The 23085-nt window shown below is 33.9% G+C and overlaps 1 protein-coding gene across 4 annotated transcripts; it reads right to left on the bottom strand.

Annotated features, from left to right (window-relative positions):
* Positions 1–1062: 1062 nt before the first annotated feature.
* Positions 1063–23074, bottom strand: LOC127719594 (cytidine deaminase-like). 4 transcript variants are annotated; one of them, XM_052225820.1, is made up of 5 exons: positions 22971–23074; positions 13393–13509; positions 12197–12308; positions 2497–2554; positions 1063–1924 (listed from the first exon to the last, which is right to left on the bottom strand). In XM_052225820.1, the coding sequence occupies exons 1-5, from the start codon at positions 23059–23061 to the stop codon at positions 1787–1789; spliced, it is 516 nt and encodes a 171-aa protein (XP_052081780.1). In that variant the 5' UTR covers positions 23062–23074; the 3' UTR covers positions 1063–1786. The 4 variants fall into 4 exon arrangements, 3 of the variants coding, with proteins under 3 accessions (XP_052081780.1, XP_052081778.1, XP_052081779.1); XM_052225818.1 differs by lacking the exons at positions 1063–1924; positions 2497–2554 and adding an exon at positions 3321–7955 and having other exon boundaries at positions 22971–23055; XR_007990386.1 differs by lacking the exons at positions 1063–1924; positions 2497–2554; positions 12197–12308; positions 13393–13509; positions 22971–23074 and adding exons at positions 3321–3371; positions 8499–12027.
* Between the last annotated feature and the right edge of the window lie 11 nt (positions 23075–23085).

Raw genomic sequence — 23085 nt, 5'->3', positions numbered from 1 at the left:
AGTATCGTTTTCGGTCATTATTTCTCGTTCATTTTAGAATTTCAAGATTTAAAAAGTTTATTTTCAGCTGATGAAGTCATTTTAACGCTTCAAATGTCAAAATGTCTAATTCAAAAGTTTTTTGCTTATTATTTTAAATTGGTCTAGTTATGCGTCTGTAATGTGTGATCAAGTGATGAAAGCTTTTAAGTTAAACATATCCACATTAAATGTGGCAAATGTTTTTTTTTTATATCAACTCAAAATTTGATTTTCAATGTCCTGAAATTTTGACTTTCGACGATTTTTTATGAATACAAATATCTTAAAACTATGAAGCTGGAAATTTGAAATACAGTTTAAACAATTTTCTTTACAGTTAAATTTCAATATTTTAAAGTCATTATCAAAGCATATTACTTTGTACTTTAAAGAGAAAAAAAATGAATTTCAAAGCATATAAAAAACTTTATTTTTTTTAGGTTTTCTTATGTCTAAATTTGAGTTACGTCAACTTTATGAATTCAGGAAATTCACAATTTTAAAAGTCAAGTAAAAAATTCTATAAAATTAGAAAAAAAATAGCCAGTGATCGAGATCAAGTAGGAGTTTAAACATTTTCAAAAAGTCAGATTCAACTTTGTTAAATAAGAAGTTAAATGCACAATTTCTCCATTATGCGTCCTGAGTCAACACCACTTTCAAATAATAGAATTATTATTCGGAAATGTTTGAGTGGTAGTTTCCACATTGAGAGACACAATAAGTGTTAATAATTGACCAATCCACGAGTCAGAAGTCAATCGTTTACTTGATCAATCATTTTCACCAGACTCTCAATAAGAATCGTCCCATTTTGATAATGTTGAAAATGAACAGCTTTAAATCTATGCAAAATTAAAATAATTTTATTTAAACAAAACAAAAGCCCTATTGCATGTTGAAACACATGCCTTTGAATTCCTCTTCATACGAATATAGATAATTTATGAAATCGAATTAAGGGCCAGTTTCCTAGCGTATGTATACATAACAGTATTAATTGAGATTAATTTGCAAGATATTAAAAACAAATAACAAAAATATCCTCTATGCAATTTTATTCATTTTTGTACTCAATACATAAATGTTACATGTATCTCTGGTCCTTTCTTCTTAATTTCAAAACAAATACTTTACATTTTGACTCTGAGGTATTTACATTTTCTGACTCACAAGACTTCAACCAAATAAACTGACCGTATGTATACTTTGAAAGATAATGGTATTTTTTTTCATTTACTACATACTACCTTAATAATATTGTTTTTCCCTTTTCATTTGTAATGCATTCAATAAAGAAATGAAACTAGTCTTCAACCTGCATATTACTACCTTTTGTCCTTATTGATTCTTTTATATCGATCTTTCTAAATCGTTATTTGATAAGGAATAATTATAAACTGATGCTTTTTATAGTGCACAATTCTACGAATCAGAATTTCTTGTTCAGTAAAAATGTTTGAAAAAAAATGATAACAATTTTATTATATACTTGCCTATGTAAAGTGAAACATATTTAAGTATGAATTACTAAATATCTAAAAACAATTGTAACGGTCCAAATAATTGGAATATTTCATGTTTTCGGACATGTGCAATACACGTTTATACATGAAATTTAGACAACTGTGACCCAAGTTTCAGTTGATATATGGGAAGATGTTCCGTTCTGAGTTTCATGTAAAGATTCTTGTATGTAAAACTATATACACTATGCACATGAAATTAAACTGCTGCTTGATAAGACTTCGGCTCCCTGACAATATTATCCTTTAATTGAATTACTTAGTCGTTCCTCTTCTAAAGATTCGGGAACAAAACTCAGGGGAAGCAACTCTCCAGTCTTCATCATTTTATAAGATAAATCTGGTTTTGTCATATAAACATCCCAGTCGGTTCCAAACTGGAAAAAAAGTAAAACTATGATAAAGGTAAGTGATCATATATTTAATATATATTGAGCAATTTAAAATATTTTCAACCTAAGCACAAACAAAAAGACATTCAGAGTGTCAACTGTGATATAGATATTCTCTAACGGCCGATCAAGTCGGAAGATGCATAAATAAACCGTCACTTCAGGTCGAAAACAGCTTTTCAACCGATTCGAGCTACTTTCTAGAACTACCTCAGCGATCGTACTCGTCCTGAATATTTCTGAAATATTTCAAACTGGATTTTTAAGCATAAATCAATCATCTGGAATTTCTCTCACTGGTATATACCCTTCCGTACTAATTTAATTCACCCCAGGTTTTTTGAAGGTTAATTTTTTCCTCGATCTTTTGTTTTCTGTGTAGTGTTGATGACTGACGTTTCATTTTTCATCTTTATTATTATGACCATGATGTGGCCTGTTTTTTGCGACTTATTGTTTTTGATAGCTTTACATAAGCGGCATAGTTCTGTCCCTTAATCAATGTTATTATCTTTAGTTTCTCTGAGTTTTAACTTTTAATTATATCAATATCTTACCTCTACTAAGAACTGTCTACAAGCTCCACACGGAACTATATGAGAATTTTTCAGGTCACTGAAAAAAAAAACATAAAACATTTTGTTCTCTGTTGAAAATATCAAACAGTGTTTTTGCCTTGGCAAGTGAAATATAAACTGAACCAAATTTCAAGGTGAGTTGAAAAGGAGAGGATTACATAATATCATATTCAAACTATGTATCATGTTTACTCTCTATTTTTATCGTACTCCCCAATTGTGTCACGATCTTTAGCAGTATAGGCTTATACACCTAGACGTGTTACATGGTTGTACTTGCCGTGAGCACACGAAGGAAGCCACTAGTAGAAACAGACTATCCTTCCGGAGCACACGAGTTCTACCAAGGTTTAGATGTGGTTCATGTTTCTCAATATTTAGTTTTCTGTGTGACTTTTTTTTATGCCCCGCCTACGATGGAAGGGGCATTATCTTTTCTGATATGTGGGTCCTTCCGTACGTCCGTCCGTTATCAGTTTAAAGGTTTTGGTTAAGATAGTTTACCATGAAGTTGTGATCACCTCAACTGAAAATTTAGTGCACATATTCATTACGATGTCAAATGTTTAAGTCATATTCAAAATTACAGTTTTGACCTCAATTTCATGGTTTGCTGAACACAGATTTGTGATATTGTGAAATCAGTACATTATCAGGGTAGTGTTTTGGTTTCAAGCAATCTATCATAAAGTCATGGTTACATCGACTTGAAACTCCGTACACATGTTGATAGTTATATGTTCTAACCGTTCACTTGACATTGAGATATTATATAAATGTGAGCTGAGTGTACTGATAAGTCGTTGAGAGATCAACAGTTTATTGGTATACAGACCCCCGGAGAGGGTGAAAAACTGAAAGTACAAAATAACAATCATAAGCATACTATTAAGGCAACACCTATACAATAAATGTCAAATAGTAGTACATTCACAAAGAAAATGGTTATACAGTTCAATACTCTTGTACACTACACTTCGAAATACAACATTTATATATCAGAAAAAGATTGCACACACATATCTAAATATGCAAGAAAATTGAAAGGTTGCATTTGTCATTGACTGTACTCTTCATACCACGCACGATATAAATTTTACACACGTTGAGACTGTGCGGGACTGTATTTCTAGAAAATTCGAGCGTGACCCTTGTCTACATCAATAAAACACAAAAATAAATCCTAACATGTGGGATTGACAAATAATGAATGGTATTTTAGGGGGAAATGCATACATAAAAAAATACAAACAGTACTGTATATTCAGCTCTGCTGCTAAGACTGCAGCACACAGTTCCAGACGGGGGATTGTGTGTCCGTGAGACGGGGCAACTTTGGCTTTCCCGAAAAGAAAGCTAATGTTAACAGTATTTGCACTATACAATTTAATATATGCAACAGCTGCGATTGCATCTTTAGAAGCGTCTGAGAATATGTGAACCTCCCGTTTAACACTATTGGCGAATGAAGGTCCATTGTACTTTCTAGATATACGCAAATTTTCAAGTTCGCTCAATGAATGTACCCACGATTCCCATTGCTGATTCAGTAATTCTGGAAGTGGATCATCCCAATCAATAGTAGATGAAGACGAGAGCATTTGACGCATGAGTAATTTGCCTCTAATGATAACTGGTGCAGCAGAGCCAATTGGGTCATACAGACTGTTGATTGTTGCTAGGACTCCGCGGCGTGTAAATGGCTTGATGTCGGAAGACACACTAAAGGTAAACTCGTCCAGTTCTGTGTCCCATGAGAGACCTAAGCTTCTCTGCATCGGGAGATCTGCCGATCCAAGGTCAAGGTCCTTGAGATTTTTGGCAAGGTCATCTGAATGAAATGCTTCTAGCACTAACCTGCTGTTAGATGCAACTTTATGCAATCTAAGTCTACCGTTTTCGTATAAAGTTTTCTTAGTTCTTTGAACAAGATCAATAACTCCCTCTGGAGTTGCACAAGAGGTAAGTCCATCATCTACGTAAAAGTCGTTGCTAACAAAGTCTTTCACATCAAGTTCAGCGCGTTGGACAGTTCGTCTCAGACCATACGTAGCCACTGCTGGGGACGGACTGTTTCCAAAGACGTGTACTAACATCTGATATTCTGTAAGTGGTTTTTTAAATAGTTGTCCTTGTGCCACAGGAAGCGCAAGAAACGTCTATGTTCATCTATGACTCTGAAGCTATGAAACATTTGTTCGATATCAACGGTAACGGCGTAAGCCTCTTTCCTAAAACGGAGTAATATTCCAAGAAGGCTGTTATAAATGTCTGGACCTTTCAACAAGACGTCGTTCAAAGATAGTCCATGATGTTTTGCAGAAGAGTCGAAAACTACTCTTACACTCTCTGGTTTCCTCGGATGATACACTGCGAACATAGGCAAGTACCAGCACTCAGTACCTGGCGATAGTTTGGGTGCTATCTGGGCATGTTCTCGATCAAACAGTTTCTGCATAAAATCTAACACTTGTGTGCGCTTTACGGAGTTGCAACGTAAATTCATATCAAACGATTTAGCTTTACGCTCTGCAATTTGTTTGTTGTTTTCTAAAGAAGGTTTGTTGGGTTTAAATGGTAGTGGAGCGATCCAGTGTCCATCATCTTGTTTGGAGAATCCCGATGACATTATATTCAAAAAGGTTTGATCCTCTATTGACACACCTTGATTTTCGTCTAGTTTAGTCTTGTCGAAGATTGGGTCTAATTTAACTGACATCTCACTATCACACGGAGACAATAAAGTAGGTCGTCCGTTGCCTAAGATTACAGTTTTGTTTACATTAACTACTTTTTGTCCATGAAACCTACCAAGACATACATTGCCTACAATAACCCATCCTAAAGGTAAACGCTGTGCATACGGTACTTCGTCAGCTCCTACACGGTGTTCAATAACATGGTGTGCTCTAATAAGGTCACGGCCTATTAACATCTGTATTTCAGACTGGTTGTCAATGTCAGGAACACAACTTGCTATGTCCATCATGTGCGGATAACTTGAAGCTACAACAGATGAGGGTATTTCCTCCCGATTGTTTGGAATGTCATTACATTCGATTATTTCAGGTACGTTAAGACAGGATGATCCGTCAAGCGACGCTAACACGTATCCGGAAGCTCTTCGTCCACTAGTAACGAACCTTCCTGCACAAGAAGCAAGTACATATTCGGTTTCAGTGTCGTTTTCTCCGAAGAAGTTGAAGAAATCTGACGTTGCTAAAGTCCTGTTACTTTGGTCATCGATCACACAGTAAACAGTTTTGAGATGATCTGGTCTATCAGAGTGATATACTTTGGCGAGTACTATCTTTAAGTTAGCACATGATTTACTGGTATTGTGTATCGAGTCACATATTTTGGTGCATTTGCTGCTAATCTGTTCCTTAGAATTCTCCTCCTCGTGCTTTTTCTGGGGTTCGGCTGTAATATCTACATGTAACACTGACGGATGGTCACGAGAACCACACACACCGCATTTGACATCCTCTTTACATTTGTCACGGAAATGTCTCTTAGGTCCGCAACACTTGAAACACAAACCTTTCTGCTTAATTAAATCAAGTCTCTCTGACAATGGTTTAGAACGGAAACCACGGCACGTGTTAAGTGTATGATTAGTTCCATGGAGGGGTCACAAGTCCTCATTTTGCTTCTGAATAGGTGGTCTATTAATACTGTGTCCAATGTCGGTTTTAATGCTTGAAACTTGCGCAGGACTTCGAAAACGATTTTGTACTCTCGTTTGTTTAGATGTGGTCGGTTTGGTGTCTTGATTGTCATATAAAAATCCAGGGTCATTAAGCACTTTAGCAATGTTTTGCAAAAACGGCACAAAGAAGGAGAATGGCGGATATGCTCCATGGTTTTTTGACTTATAACCATTGGCAGTAGTAGTCCATTTTTCTTGAATACTGTAAGGAAATCTGGTTACAAAACGATTCACACCTAGAGACGAATCAAAGTAAGCGATGTGGTGGCAAACTTTTCATCTTTGCGAATAGACTCGATCTCAGCAGCTAAGTCCGCTAACTCGAAGAGCTCCTTTCGGTTATTGTTTGAAAGTTTCGGGAAGTTAACTATACGTGAGTGAAGTGACGACTCGATCATCTCTGGACTACCGAATCTAGCATCTATGCGTTCCCATATAAGCCGCACTGCAGTAGCCGGATTATTGGCATTAGCACATCTAATGTTCTGAGCATGCTGTTTTGAGCTTGGTCCCAAATACTTCATTAGAAGGTCCAACTGTTCCAAAGGATTAGTATCTAACTCGGTCATTATGTGTTGAAAACTAATTTTCCAAGATGAGTAATGTGAAGGTTGGTCATCAAATGATATGAGCCTAGATGTAATCAAGTCTTTCTTTACCATAAACTTGGCCAATTCTTGTGCTTCGTTCCTCTGGGTCGGAACAAAAAGTCGTGCTGTCGGATTCAATGGTCCTAAAGAATGAACAGGAATGTTAACACTGTTTGCTTGAAGGTCATTTTTGGTCAAATGAGAAGCATGCTGTGAGCGCTGTTGCTCCACAAATTCTGCTGTACGTCGTTCTGTAATGTTATGTGTATCTGGTACTTTAGAACTACGGTACTTTCTTTCAGATATCCTGTCCACATCAGCATGCTGAACTACCGGATTAGCAATTATTGGTGGTTCATAACTTTCACCATAGTCATTAGGATCATAATTCAAAGCCTTCTTAACGGCTTGCAATCCCGACTCAGCTTCGTCGACTTCTCGCTTCATAGAGAGGACGTTTCTCTCTGCTTTGAGTGTAGCTTCACGATGCAACAGTTCTGCCTCCTCTGTGGCATATTTAAGTTGTGTCCTTGCGGTTTCCAGTTTCACAGTTTGTTTAAGAATCTCTGATTGAGCATTAAGTGACGAGTTTCTTGTTGACCAAGTATGACGGGAACTATGATGGGAGCTACGACTTTTAAGAGTTCGTTCACTATCTTGGTTGGAACTTCTAGGTAGCAATTCACTAAGATGTTGTTTGACGTCGGATATTTTGGCCTTTAACGCATAGAATGACACTTTAAATGATGCATGCTCGATTTCACTTTCTTTTGTCCTATATGATTTTAAGAAATCAAAACATGTGTTAGCTACTTTTTCAAACTTTTCTGATAGTTTTGAAATTTCATCTCTGTACGTCGACGCTGTGGAGAGGTCCACCACTGGATTATCTTCTACGTCTAGTATAATAGCGTCGATATCTCTCTTAATAGTTCTAATATTGTATTGATGTCGTTCATTAGACTGTTGGAAAAGGTGATCTCCATCAGATGTAAGTGTTCTAGAAACGGATTCTGACTGTGACATGTTGAATCTATCTTGGGTTTATCTCTATAATGTAGATTTTTCACTGTACTGATAAGTCGTTGAGAGATCAACAGTTTATTGGTATACAGACCCCCGGAGAGGGTGAAAAACTGAAAGTACAAAATAACAATCATAAGCATACTATTAAGGCAACACCTATACAATAAATGTCAAATAGTAGTACATTCACAAAGGAAATGGTTATACAGTTCAATACTCTTGTACACTACACTTCGAAATACAACATTAATATATCAGAAAAAGATTGCACACACGTATCTAAATATGCAAGAAAATTGAAAGGTTGCATTTGTCATTGACTGTACTCTTCATACCACGCACGATATAAATTTTACACACGTTGAGACTGTGCGGGACTGTATTTCTAGAAAATTCGAGCGTGACCCTTGACTACATCAATAAAACACAAAAATAAATCCTAACATGTGGGATTAACAAATAATGAATGGTATTTAAGGGGGAAATGCATACATAAAAAATACAAACAGTACTGTATATTCACAGCGGCAATATTTACTCATGTCGTGTGTAAATGAACACCAATAATCAAATATGAAGTTGCATAAAATGTATAATTAAACAATATGCACAACGATATAAAAAATGAGCACAAATATAAAAGGTTAACTTACTCTAGTGGTGGATAAAACTTCCAAGTAGAAAAACAACGTGTTTCAGTTTTGACAATAATCGAGGGATTGATGAGAAAGGGGAATGAAATTATAAGAAAGGGACGACATGGTCAATTCGGCACTTAATCAAAACAGTACACTCCTCCTCTGATTTCGTTATGAAATCACTACATTTTCAAAATTAAAAGATAATGTCATATGACAAATTAACATGTGTTTCCCTAACAATGTTATACTAATTGTTCGTGTATTAAATGTGATTGAATAAAACACAATGTCACTATTATAGTCAGTCAGCTTCAAGGAGAGTAACCAATTCGGTAATTGGTCTGGAATAAGTTGTGCGCTTTCCGTCTTTGACGATGGCGACTTCCACTTTACGAATTTTGCCATCCGAGCTAGGAAATATCCTGTCCACAAGTCCTACGGGCCATGAATTACGTGGCGCATCCTGATCTTTCATGAGAATTAAGTCACCAACTTGTAGATTACGACGGTCAGTTTGCCACTTTGTACGAATCTGAAGTTCATGAAGATATTCGGATTTCCATCTACGCCAAAACTCTTCTGCTAATCCTTGTGCACATTTCCATTGAGCTTTCAACATATCCTTTGGACCGAATAAAGGAAACGGTTTCACGTCTGGTGAAGTTTTCATCGAAAGAAGTGACGACGGACTCAAAATACTGGGACACTCTGGATCAGTCGAAACTGGTAGTAATGGTCTATTGTTTATGATGGCCATAACTTCAGCCATGAGAGTAACAAGCACTTCGTGTGTAATTGTCCTACTTTTGTTTTTCAATAACAAGCTGTCGAGTATCCGACGAGAAACACCGATTGGTCTCTCCCATGAGCCGCCCATATGATGTGCATATGGTGGATTGAATTTCCAGGTAGTTCCGGATTTCAGTAAGAATTTCTTGATTGGTCCTTTTTCGACAAATTCAGGGTCAATATTGAGCTCTGATGTTGCTCCAATGAAATTAGTTCCTCGATCAGAACGAAATTGTATGATAGGACCTCTAACTGCAATTACGCGTCTCATAGCGTTGATGAAAGACGAGGTTGACATGTCTTCTATCACTTCGATATGCACAGCGCGTGTGGTCATGCATGTAAACAGTAACGCCCAACGTTTCTGGTTGGCTGAGCCTCCTCTAGTTTTACGAAATACGACGGACCATGGACCGAATGTGTCCACGCCGACATAAGAAAATGGTGGACATGGGCTAAGTCGATCTGTTGGGAGATAGGACATGGTAAATTCGGCACTTAATCAAAACAGTACACTGAGTATGTCTTATGGATACATATCTTGTTTCGTCTCACTTAAAAGAAAGATGGATTGGCGAATTGACGGATTAACTGAATGAAGGATTGAAATGAATAAACAAGATATGTAGATGATACAGCAACAAAAATATTAACATAAAAACTAGATATTATGCGATCTTCAACAATAGACATATGTCTATGCAACACGTATATCTCTAAATCGCCCAATATAGAAAAGTATTGGATACACTAAAATTAAAAAAATACTATCAAAAATCTATAATTAACGCCAAATCCCAAAATGACAAAAAACACATATTACGATAAGAAAAGCGGCACCTGACTTGAGACAGGCACTGAACATGTAGCGAGTTTAATTTAGATCTCAATCAATCCACTTTTAATTCCGATCATTTAAAACTAACCAAAGACGCATAAAAGAACGAATTCACCAACATTCCAACTGACTTCATTTTCAGAAATCGATATATGTAACAAACATAAACTATTAGCTGCTTCTTTACAAGCAGAACCAAATACAATGAAAGTCCCAACTATGTACTGGCTTCCGAAGCTACACAAATCACCTTACAAATATAGATTTATTTCGTCAAATTATTTACGAAAATTTAACAATACTTTTAGATATTTGGATGATATATTGGCTCTCAATAATGACGACTTCAGTATGTATACTAAAGAAATTTATCCTGTTGAACTTACTTTAAATAAAGCTAATACTAACAATGACCACTGTCCTTTCCTCGATCTTGATATCTATATCATTAACGGAAAGCTTAATACAAAAATTTATGATAAAAGAGATGATTTTTCATTTCCTATCGTTAATTATCCATTTTTAGATGGTGACGTTCCCTTGTCACCATCTTATGGTGTTTATATATCTTAACTTGTACGATTCGCTCGTGTATGTAACAACGTATTAGATTTTATCGAGAGAAATGTATGTATTACTGAAAAATTATTACACCAAGGTTTTCGATATCATAAACTTGTCAAAACATTTACTAAATTTTATCATCGGTATAAGGACATCATTCGTAAATATAACTCAACATGCAGACATCTTATACGTTCGGGTATTTCACATCCAATCTTGTATGGTAATATTCTTTACAAAGCACAAAAATGTCAGTATTCACCTCAAAAGCTAACAAAACCTTTAAACAGACTTATTAAGAAGGGATATAGTTACGATACTATTGTCAGGTCATTAAAGATTGCATATTTTGGCTTTAATATTGATTCACTTATAGGGTCTTTGTATATTTTATGACGGTATAATACTAAACCCCTAACAGGAGGGATTGTGCCTGATATTCATATGATGAAGACATAATCTTTCAATCAGTTTAATTGAGGTCTGGAGCTGGCATGTCAGTAACTGCTAGTAGTCTGTTGTTATTTATGTATTATTGTCATTTTGTTTATTTTCTTTTGTTTCCTATTCTGACATCGGACTCTGACTTCTCTTATACTGAGTTTTACTGTGCGTACTGTTGTGCGTTTGTTTTTTTTCTACATTGGCTAGAGGTATAGGGGGAGGGTTGAGATCTCAAAAAACATGTTTAACCCCGCCGCATTTTTGCGCCTGTCCCAAGTCAGGAGCCTCTGGCCTTTGTTAGTCTTGTATCATTTTTAATTTTAGTTTCCGGTGTATAATTTGGAGTTTAGTATGACGTCCATTATCACTGAACTAGTATACATATTTGGTTAGGGGCCAGCTGAAGGACGCCTCCGGGTGCGGGAGTTTCTCGCTGCATTGAAGACCCATTGGTGGCCTTCGGCTGTTGTCTGCTCTATGGTCGGGTTGTTGTCTCTTTGACACATTCCCCATTTCCATTCTCAATTCTATACAATGTTAAAATAAGCACAGTAAAATCACTTTTTTCTAAATAAAGGGTATAATAGATAACAAAAAAAGTACTTTATGTATCTCTAAAAAATGTACATTTCAAATAAATTCTTTTCTTCTTAATAAGGATATTTTTAATTCTGTAAATGGTCATTAAATGTATAACTTTGGGAACAATCACACTAATATCGATAACAAATACATCGAAAATGGTACCATCACGATGCTAGACTTTAGATCGACAACATTTTTTGGTGTTTGGTGGATTGATATCGCAGCAAACGGTTGGTATTCCATTGAGTACTAATCGTGCACCACTACTGATTGACTTGTTTTTGTACTCATATGAAGCAGAATTAAAAAAAAATTATATGCAAAAAAAAAAAACAACAAAAAACAAACAAAAAACAAACAAAACTGACACAAGTACACAAAAATAGACATAACAAACAGTTATACCGTAACAAAGAACAAGCTCAAAATACTTACTTATTAAATCATCCGATTGATAATTTATTGATGAATGAATGATTTGATTGCTTACCTTGAGATAGCTATGGCTTTAAATTTTCTATACCCCTCCGATACAGCTTTAACAATGGCAGTTCTTTCGGCACATATAGACAGTCCGTATGAAGCATTCTCTACGTTACAACCTGTGAAAATCAACATATGATCATGTTTAAATTCTGGTATAGTTTAATGTTAATGTTCAAAAAACATATCGTTAATACATTATGGACCAAGCAATTTGTGTTTTTTTTTTTGTCTTTTTATTTAAAAAAAACCCTCCAAGATCTCTGCTTTTGCTCAGTTCTCACTTTAAATATCATTGAATCGTTGGAGTAAAGATCGGTTTGTACGGGAAATTTGCCACCAGAGCAAAGTAAAAACAGCCGATTCTGGAAATTAACTTGAAATAATTGTACCTGTAGTACACTTGGCTATTTACATATAAAATGCCATATGACAGTGCAGTTGAAGATTGTTTAGAAGTAACCATGGCAAAATATTCTACTACAATCGAAAAGAAAAAAAATACTCTTACTGCAAAATTTACATTTTTATTTTTCGCCCACTCAATGATAATGCTAATGGACATAACTAATACCTATGTGAATTAGCGATCAGGGCATACTTCCCAGAAATCCATCTGTAATCATTTACCTTTCATTGCTCATATAGTGTAGCAGCTTCTACTTTAAATTTATCTGCAAAAACTACAATCAGCACAATGCCAGCTTTTTTCTACTTTAAATTCATCTGTAATAACTACATGGGGGTGTTTATAACGACATTGACTACCTACGAGGATCTAGCGCGGTCGGCTAACTGCATATAATCAGATCAATGCAAGGCTGGTGCTATTTCTACTTTTTTACCCGTAGTTTTTTTAACATTAATTTTACCCGTAAAATAACTGTACAATCAGCACAATACAAAGCTATTTCTTTTCTAAATATACCTGTCAATGAATAACAGTTCAATCTGTAGAATGTAAGGCTGTTTGTATCTTAAATTTACTTGTTATAACTGTACAATCAGCACACTACAATACTGTTTCTTTATTAAATTTAGGTGTTATAACTGTACAATCAGCACACTACAATACTGTTTCTATATTAAATGTAGGTGTTATAACTGTACAATCAGCACACTACAATGCTGTTTCTACATTAAATTTAGGTGTTATAACTGTACAATCAGCACACAGAAAGGCTACTCCTACTTTAAATTTACCTGTAATAACTGTACCATCAGCACACAATAAGGCTGCTCCTACTGGAAATTTACTGTACGGCATATATGCAGCCTTCTTCGCATCACGACTTGCCTTTAACAACTTGTAAATAGCGTCTAAAAAATAAACTTTCTGTTTAAATTTCAAGATATTTCACTTCTTCCGCCATATATCATATATATAGAGATGTCGAGTACACGGCAATAGAACAATTCAAAGACACAAAAAGTAGAAAAAAAAACAAACTATGCCGCTTATTTCGTGATGATTAATATAAAATAGAATATTTTATTGTTTTCGATATTTATTTAAATTCAACGTCCATTTAATACAATTGGATACGGTTTTAACTTTTAGGCAATATCATCTCGGTCTGCAACCCTCTGTCACGGAATAGAAGTTCCTTCATAATATAAGTTCCAAATGGAAACTGGTAGATATTTGTCAAAACATATGATACCCATTTTTTTCTTGGATGGGTTCTTCCTAGATGAAAAGAACAACTAGATGGAGTTTTATAACATGGGACATGATAACATGGATGAGAGGAGCCGTTTTACTATTTTCTTGTGATAAATCGTTATAGGAGACCCAGAATGTGCGACATCCAATTTGTTATTTTCTATATTGATTAATTGTATGCCATATGTTACCAGACAAACATGCATGAATAAATTCACATTCTTGTCATTCATATATGGATATTGTTTAACGAAGAAAATATAAACAACTTTCAGAAAATGTAAACATTTTTAGAAAATTTAACTGCATCTACATGCAAAATGTCAGTGCATACATATTATTACAACACACGTTAGCAAATGTAAAATAAACACGATTCGATCAGATATCAAGTCAATTCCAATAAAATAAAATTATACTAAAACATTGTATTACTTCTAAATCGTAAGTTATCAATGAAACAATGAAATCAATTATATAATAAATAGATCGCATTTAATCACTAAGGATAATCAAGTTTACATGTTCTTGTATATATTGATTTTCTTATGACTTTGGACTGTTTCTCGAGTAACGTCAGTACTTTACAATCTAATTCGATGTTTATTTATTTATTTATTCATCATTTTAGTATGTTAGAAGGTCACTCCTTTTTTTACAACAACAAGGGATTAACAATTTATGTAAAAACAATATAAATATCCTGTATGCACATCCCTAATGATCATCCCAAATACAATTCGCAATAAACCGGATCACAGCAAATACAACTACTTTAAATTATTATTGATATGTTGCAATACACATTCCTAGAAATAATCGATAGTAAATATTCAATAATTCTGTTACATATGATTAAATGTATAAAGTCAACACAAACACAGAATATTGATATTGCCGTTTTTATAAAGGTCCGTGCTTAGTGTCCCCCCCCCCCCCCATTTAACGGTCCGTGTTTAACGTTCTTTCTCACATGAATACTAGATGGTGGTTTGATGTAATCGAGAGTTCGACGAAAGGGGTCGTAATAAAAAGTCCGTAATGGTAAAAGTTGCCTAAACATAACCATGCCACTCCCTTATTAGAAGCCGCTTCTACGGGTCATCTTACGTTCATGCATGAACTTTTTTCAATTGCACTGTTTCTATCTTTTTTTAAATATACCTTGGCCGTGTTGTTATCGGTTTTGCGGTATCCTGTATCTATGGTTCATGAGAGTCTGGATGAGGGTCTTTCATTTCTGTATTCTTTAATTTTTGGGCATTATTCTCTATTCATTATGTTTCCATTCTTTGTATTTTAGCACCACTTTATTCTTTCTTCTATATTTTTTTTTGCCTATTTTTCTCCATTCTTTATTTGTTTTGGTTCGATTATAGTGTATTTAGTATATTTTTTCCCATTATTCTCTAGGCTGTGAACCCCATCCAAACCCTCGTGTATTTCATATCCTGATATTTCTATCATATTCTTTTTATACTATAATTATATAATTAACTGTCTAGGTGGATTCTCTCTGCGTGTTTATTAATGAAAACAAGCACGTTGTGTTTAGATATTATTACAGGTGTATAGAAACATGAAACATGTTCATGTATATATGAGGAGTAGCCTAGCACAACCTTGTATTAGGATGCACAACATGCACAATAAACATTTACAGCTATATACATTTGTTTTAGAGTTCAGTCATCTTCCTTAGACATTTAAAAATCTCGACACTTTTCTTTTCGCAATATGTAAATTTCAAACTCCTAATTTTAGCTTCTTTTTTTTTAACTTGACTCAAAAATAACGTGTCTTCGAAAATTTAGTTAAATTCACTACATGTACATTTAAAAAATAGCAAGTATTACACTTTTTAACCAAATAAAGGAACTGTTCCACATAAAGCCGTGATAAATCAGTCCTGTTTTTTTACCAAACTAGTACATTCATTGATGCAACTTGTTTGAAATCACTATTTCATTTTACACTAACGAACGCGGTGTGTAGTGGGTATACAATAGACAACATTTTGTTAGACGTGTTAGGAAAGGGGTTTAAATACTGCGCTGATGTTAAATACCAATACCGATACAAGATCTAAGTGTGGACTTTCTCAAAATGCAATTGCAAAAGTATCCCGGCGAAGTATAATAGTTTACCTTTGTGGTGTGTTTGATACAACATGAAGCAAACAGTTAACGTCGACTCCAAATTTTAAGACGTGCATTGGCCTTACGTAGATCTTCATACATTCATACATTAATTTGTATTTGTTTGATTTAAGAGTGCAAAACAAAACTTAACAAAAATATATATAAGAGTCAAGAATTGGAATGACGGATTTTACGGCCACAAGTCCAAATATATATATTAAGCGATATGATTAGAATATGTTTAATAATTAAATAACTCAGTTTGTCTCTTCACAATAGATATGTCCTATTTCCGTTGCAAAATATAGATAGCATGCATTTTGTGTCCAGGGATACACTGACGCGTATACATGTGTGGCTTAAAAAATCAGTACTAATCTGAACACATCGTTTTATCTTTATATAAAAAAAGGAAATAAAAAGTGGACACAAGTGGATACAGTGCTATTTCTATATAAAACTTTAAGAAGCAGGGGGGCTATTGAAGAAGGTTGTCTTGCTGCGCATCGTTTTAATGTTAAAAAAATCCACTTTTCATGAGCTATATGTGATTCGTATTGTCTACTTCTATCTGGGTATGAATGCAATGAATGGACAGATGGACGAAAGAACGGACGGATGGACCAATTCACCCATCACTATATACCGTCCAATTTAGAAAGCGGAGTGTATAGTGAATCTAAGGCAAAACAAAATGAAGCAAATTTAGCAGACTTTGTTTTGAAAGAGGTGAAAATGAATATTCCATTTTCAAAATAACCTCCTGAACCAAAGATACTAACATTAACTTCTCCATATGAAAGTTTAACGACACTTTCAATAATATCTCAATTTAATCGTGGTGTTCTGTTTTGTTGGTGGAGGAAGCCGTGGTAACAAGAAAAAAAACCAACTTCCGACCCTTCACCGAAACGTCAATTTAACATGCTTGATAATGTCCAAACGTTGTAATCTTTTAAAACTTAATTCGATAACCTCTCTTTTCCGAAAAACTAACTGATTAAAGTTGATAGAAGGAAAATGTCAGGGCAAAATTTTTTTATGTGAATAAGAATTTATTCATTTAACATTATATAAAATTGTCAGCGACCTTTCTAGATAAAATAAAAATATAAAGATAATCAAATTGAAAACGCTTTTGTTTCAGTCTTTTTTTTTAATTGTCAAGTACACAAATTTCTAGTTTGGTATATTTTTAGAATTTTACGCTACTGTGTATCACATTTCTCTATTCTAGAAAATGATATAAAATAAGGAGATGCAGTATGATTGCCAAAATAGACAACTATCTACCAGAGACCAAATGACGTAAATGTTTGCAACTATAGATCACCGTATGACAGACCCCCAACACGGAGCAAAACCATTCCCGCATATAAAAGCTAAGAAAGGCCCGACATGACAATTATTTTTTAAATAAATTTCAAATAAATAAAACGAACGTTTTGAACAAGATTGATGTAGAGTAAAAATTCGAATTCGAATGTGTTTTGATTCCTATGTTTTTTTTTCTATTCATTTATTTTGATCACTTCGTAGATTTTCCTTGTAGTCGTTCAACAAAATAGTAAGAAATGGGGGAACAACGACCTTAAACTTAATCGATCCCTACTATGACACAATGCAAGAATAATGTTCGTGTTGTTTTGTTGGATCCTCGTCCGTGTATTGCGGAATAAATTGTTACTATTTTATTGTTTAAAAATCATCTCAGCATTATCAAATAAAATGCTTCGCTGGGGCGCAGCTTGATACGACCGCAGAGGTCGAACCCTGAACAGTTGGGGCAAGTATGGACACAACATTCAAGCTTGATACAGCTCTGAATTTGGATTGTTATTAAATATTTGACACAGCATAGGTTTCTGACACAGAAAGAATGTGGTCTAAGAACTTGAATTTTTTTAATTTACCTATTATGGTCCAATGTCCAAAATCAAAATACATGGTTAGATTCAGCATATCAAAGAACCCCATATATTCAATTTTTGTTAAAATCAAACAAAGTTTAATTTTGGACCCCAACTTGGACAAACTTGAAAACTGGGCCCATAATCAAAAATCTAAACACATGTTTAGATTCAGCATATCAAAGAACCCCAAGAATTCAATTTTTGCTAAAATCAAACTAAGTTTAATTTTGGACCCTTTGGACCTTAATGTAGACCAATTTAAAAAACGGGACTTAAAATTAAAAATCTAAATACACGGTTAGATTTGGAATATCAAAGAACCCCAATAATTCAATTTTTGATGAAATCAAACAAAGTTTAATTTTGGACCCTTTTGACCTCAATGTGAACCAATTTGATAGCGGGGCCCACAAATAAAAAATCTAAATTCATGGTTAGATTCAGCATATCAAAGAACCCCATATATTCAATTTTTGTTGAAATCAAAAAAAGTATAATTTTGGACCCCAACTTGGACCAACTTGAAAACTGGGCCCATAATCAAAAATCTAAACACATGTTTAGATTCAGCATATCAAAGAACCCCAAGAATTCAATTTTTGTTAAAATCAAACTAAGTTTAATTTTGGACCCTTTGGACCTCAATGAAGACCAATTTAAAAAACGGGACCCAAATTAAAAATCTAAAAACACGGTTAGATTTGGCATATCAAAGAACCCCAATAATTCAATTTTCGATGAAATCAAACAAAGTTTAATTTTGGACCCTTTTGACCTCAATATGAACCAATTTGATAGCGGGGCCTACAAATAAAAAATCTAAATACATGGTTAGATTCAGCATATCAAAGAACCTCATATATTCAATTTTTGTTGAAATCAAACAAAGTTTAATTTTGGACCCCAATTTGGACCAACTTGAAAACTGGGCCCATAATCAAAAATCTAAATACATGGTTAGATTCAGCATATCAAAGAACCCCATATATTCAATTTTTGTTGAAATCAAACAAAGTTTAAATACTGGACCCTATCTTGGACCAACTTGAAAACTGGGCCCATAATCAAAAATCTAAACACATGTTTAGATTCAGCAAATCAAAGAACCCCAAGAATTCAATTTTTGTTAAAATCAAACTAAGTTTAATTTGGACCCTTTGGACCTCAATGTAGACCAATTTAAAAAACAGGACCCAAAATTAAAAACCTAAATACACGGTTAGATTTGAAATATCAAAGAACCCCAATAATTCAATTTTAGATGAAATCAAACAAAGTTTAATTTTGGACCCTTTTGACCTCAATATGAACCAATTAGATAAAGGGGTCCACAAATAAAAAATCTAAATACATGGTTAGATTCAGCATATCAAAGAACCCCATATATTCAATTTTTGTTGAAATCAAACAAAGTTTAATTTTGGACCAACTTGAAAACTGGGCCAAAAATCAAAAATCTAAATACATGTTTAGATTCAGCATATCAAAGAACCTCATATATTCAATTTTTGCTAAAATCAAACAAAGTTTAATTTTGGACCCTTTGGACATTAATGTAGACCAATTTGAAAACTGGACCCAAAATTAAAAATCTAAATACACTGTTAGATTCGGCATAACAAATAAATAAATGTGATCAAAGATTTTACAAATCTAATGCGCCATACTGTGCAATTAAAGATTACTTCTTGAAATTTTTCAATATTTGAAATTTGAAAAAAAAATAATATTTGAAGAATAATTCTTTTTAATTTCTGAAATCTGAAATGAGAAAAAATTGGCCCCCCACAATTTCTTTTTATCCCCCCCCCCTTTTTCCCCCAAAAAAATTCTTTCCCTCAAGATATGGTCATAATCTCAATTCAAATTTCCAATGGAGTTGGCAACCATAATTACCCATTTAAATTTACCATAGTGCTAACTTAATCTATTTTATAATAGAATTAATAAAAATATAGTGTCAAATCTTTCATATGGATTTTTTTGTAAAAAAAAAAGATGAAAACATTTGCAGATATTTTTACTGGTCTTCCTTTATAAATATGCATTTCTTTAAACATAATTTAAAAGCAGTGTAAGGGAAGTAACCAAAATGTTGTATTTGGATTACCTCCCTTACACTGTTTTAGATTATCTTTATTGTTCATTAACCATTACTTTATACATAATTTAAAAGCAGTGTAAGGGAGATAATTTCAATGATGTATTTGATTTATCTCCCTTACACTGCTTTAAATTATGTTTTGTACTAAAGTATTTGTCCATTAACCAGGACAACCTTGTTTTTCCCCCTTTTTTGCCCCTAATTCCTAAACGGTTTGAGCCATAACCCCCCAAAGCAAATCCTAACCATCCCTTTGTGGTATGGAAACTTGTAGTATAATTTCAGAGAGATCCATACACCGTTCCACAGTTATTGTCTGGAAACTAGAAAATGCTCATTTTTGGCCCCTTTTTGGCCCCTAATTCCTTAACTGTTGGTACCATAACCCCCAAAATCAATCCCAACCTTCCTTTTGTGGTATTTAACCTTATGGTCAAATTTCAAAAAGATCCATTCACTTAAACTAAAGTTAGAGTGCGAAAACCAATATGTATTCGGACGACGACGCCGGACGACGACGACGACGACGCCGGACGACGACGACGACGACGACGACGACGACGCCAACGTCATACCAATATACGACCACAAAATTTTTTTGCGGTCGTATAACAAACCCATACAGGTAACTATAATGAATGATTATCTGTGCTTTTTGAGATGGTCCCAACTATAGCCTGTAGTGGTATTGGTATTCTTAACATCAGCGTCAAAATCGTATTGACTTTCCTAACACGTCTAATATTAAAACATACTGAAGATAAACCAGTTAAACAATCGTTCAAATTAGTAGGACTGTAACTCTCAGTCATCTAAACCGACAATTTTTACTGGAATGTCTATATGTTAAGGCGGACTAAAGTACTCAAGCATATCTCATTTATTTATTGTTAACTTATGGAAAATATTTATAATAGTTCTCACGTTAAAACGCCACACCATGAATAGATATTTGATATTTAGAAAGCATATTGATGTATATTGATTTCGCTTTCAGACAGACAATGTCGATTTTACACAAGGTCGATTTCATACGCAGTTGTTCATCTTAAACTTATTACTACGTGTTTACTTCCTTCTCTTGTTGGGGGCCTTATTATAAACCTGAGACCTAATATAAGTTATGCATTAGATCCCAGTATGCATTTACACTTTTTAATAGACTTTTTTTATTTTGAAACCGACTTTCCTCGATAATAAATTATCTAGGGCCACATGGGCGGATCCAGCCATTTTTAAAAGGGGGTTCTCAACCCAGGATAAGGGGAGGGGGGTCCAACCATATGTCCCCATTCAAATGCATTGATCGTCAAAAAAAGGGGGGTTCCGGCCCCCCCCCCCCCCCCCTCTGGATCCGCCACTAGGCCATAGTTTCCTGTATTGGTTCACTCACTGTCGGAAAGTTTCTAAACCTTACTGGAATGAAATATTAATTATCAAATCTTAACAATATTCTTTAAATATTTTTCTTCAATTTTAAATATCATTTTTAAAAAAGTTTATTCAGGGCCACATATCAGTGCTGTTGAATCCATATTGCATATTTATCTTTATTTCTCAACAAACCAAATTACATTGGTATAGAGATACACACAATAAATATTACGTAATGTATATGTACAGACATACAAAAATTATACGGAAGCAAGATGGAGGCACATATCATATATTACGGTATACATATTAAACTAAATGATATCAAGTACATGAATTACCCAGGAGAGCCTAAATGCATATTTATTAGTCTTATAAATTTGCACAAGTTGTTAAGATCAGAAAGATTTTTACTATTCATCAGTTCATTAAAATTCAATGAATTTGGTTGATTTCTATATCTTTTTCTCAAAAACTGTTTACGACCATCATTGAATACAGAACACATAAAAATATAATGAAATTCATCTCCGATGTCGCCAGAATTACAAAGTAAGCATTTTCTATTTTCTCTTGCAAAAAGTGTTTGTAAAGAATGAATTGGAAGGCATCACTAATTAACCCGGTAAAATGAATTTTAATTGACATATATATATTTTTTAAAAGGTAATATAAAACTTGATGCTTCGGATGAAATATACGTTTTTTCTGTGTTTTGGTTAAAATGTCCATCTCATTCTTTATTTTTGATGTAGATACTCAGAATTTGTCAAAATTTCAGTTCTAAACCTTTTTATGCGTTAATTATTTGATCACATTTTCTAAAAAAAAAAGTACACACATGAAGCTGTGACCGTGACTGACAACGTTTTTTATAGGAGTACCACGACAGGTGTCGCGTGTGGATCAGGATCTGATTACCCTTCCAGAGCACCCAGACAGTGAGATCACCCCCGGTTATTAGTGGGGTTCGTGTTGCTCAGTCTTTAGTTTTTTTTTATTGTGTTTTGAGTACTGTTGGTACTTTTAAATAACATGATTAATTAAAAAAAAAAAAAAAAAAAAAACTGGGATAAAATATCCTCTCCCCATAAAAAAATAAAATGAAATGTTATTAAATGGACTTAGACCTGATAATTTATCATTCTTCATGTAATTCAAGTAATAATGATGTCTCACACTGTAATACAAGATTCAATATTTTATTAAAGTCTCACCACTTGTATAACATTATACATTCCAATATACATATAAAACATTGCGTATAACATAAAATATTGAAAAACATGTTTATGAATACATACTCTAGATCTTAATCTGTGACTACTAATTAAAGACTGTTTGTTTTAACCTGTTTTAATGTACATGTTAATTAACCATCTTTTAATTATTTTAAAATTTACTATTATCATCATTAATATCAAATCATCGTCGTCGTCGTTGTTATCATCATCATCATCATCATCATCATCATCATCATCATCATCATCATCATCATCATCATCATCATCATCATCATCATCATCATCATCATCATCATCATCATCTTTTTTTAAAATAAGAAAAACAAATATTTTCCTTACCTGCATCTGAACCCTTGTTGTCCATGTTATTCAAATACGTAAAACTAACTGAATGAATTAATACTTGTTTACTATTTACCAACAGGGTCATTAGGTGAAAGTTGAAAGGGTTATC

The sequence above is a fragment of the Mytilus californianus genome, unplaced genomic scaffold (genome assembly GCF_021869535.1).
Source record: "Mytilus californianus isolate M0D057914Y unplaced genomic scaffold, xbMytCali1.0.p SCAF_11, whole genome shotgun sequence".
Classification (NCBI taxonomy): domain Eukaryota; kingdom Metazoa; phylum Mollusca; class Bivalvia; order Mytilida; family Mytilidae; genus Mytilus; species Mytilus californianus.
This window is presented reverse-complemented; position numbering and strand designations above follow the sequence as displayed.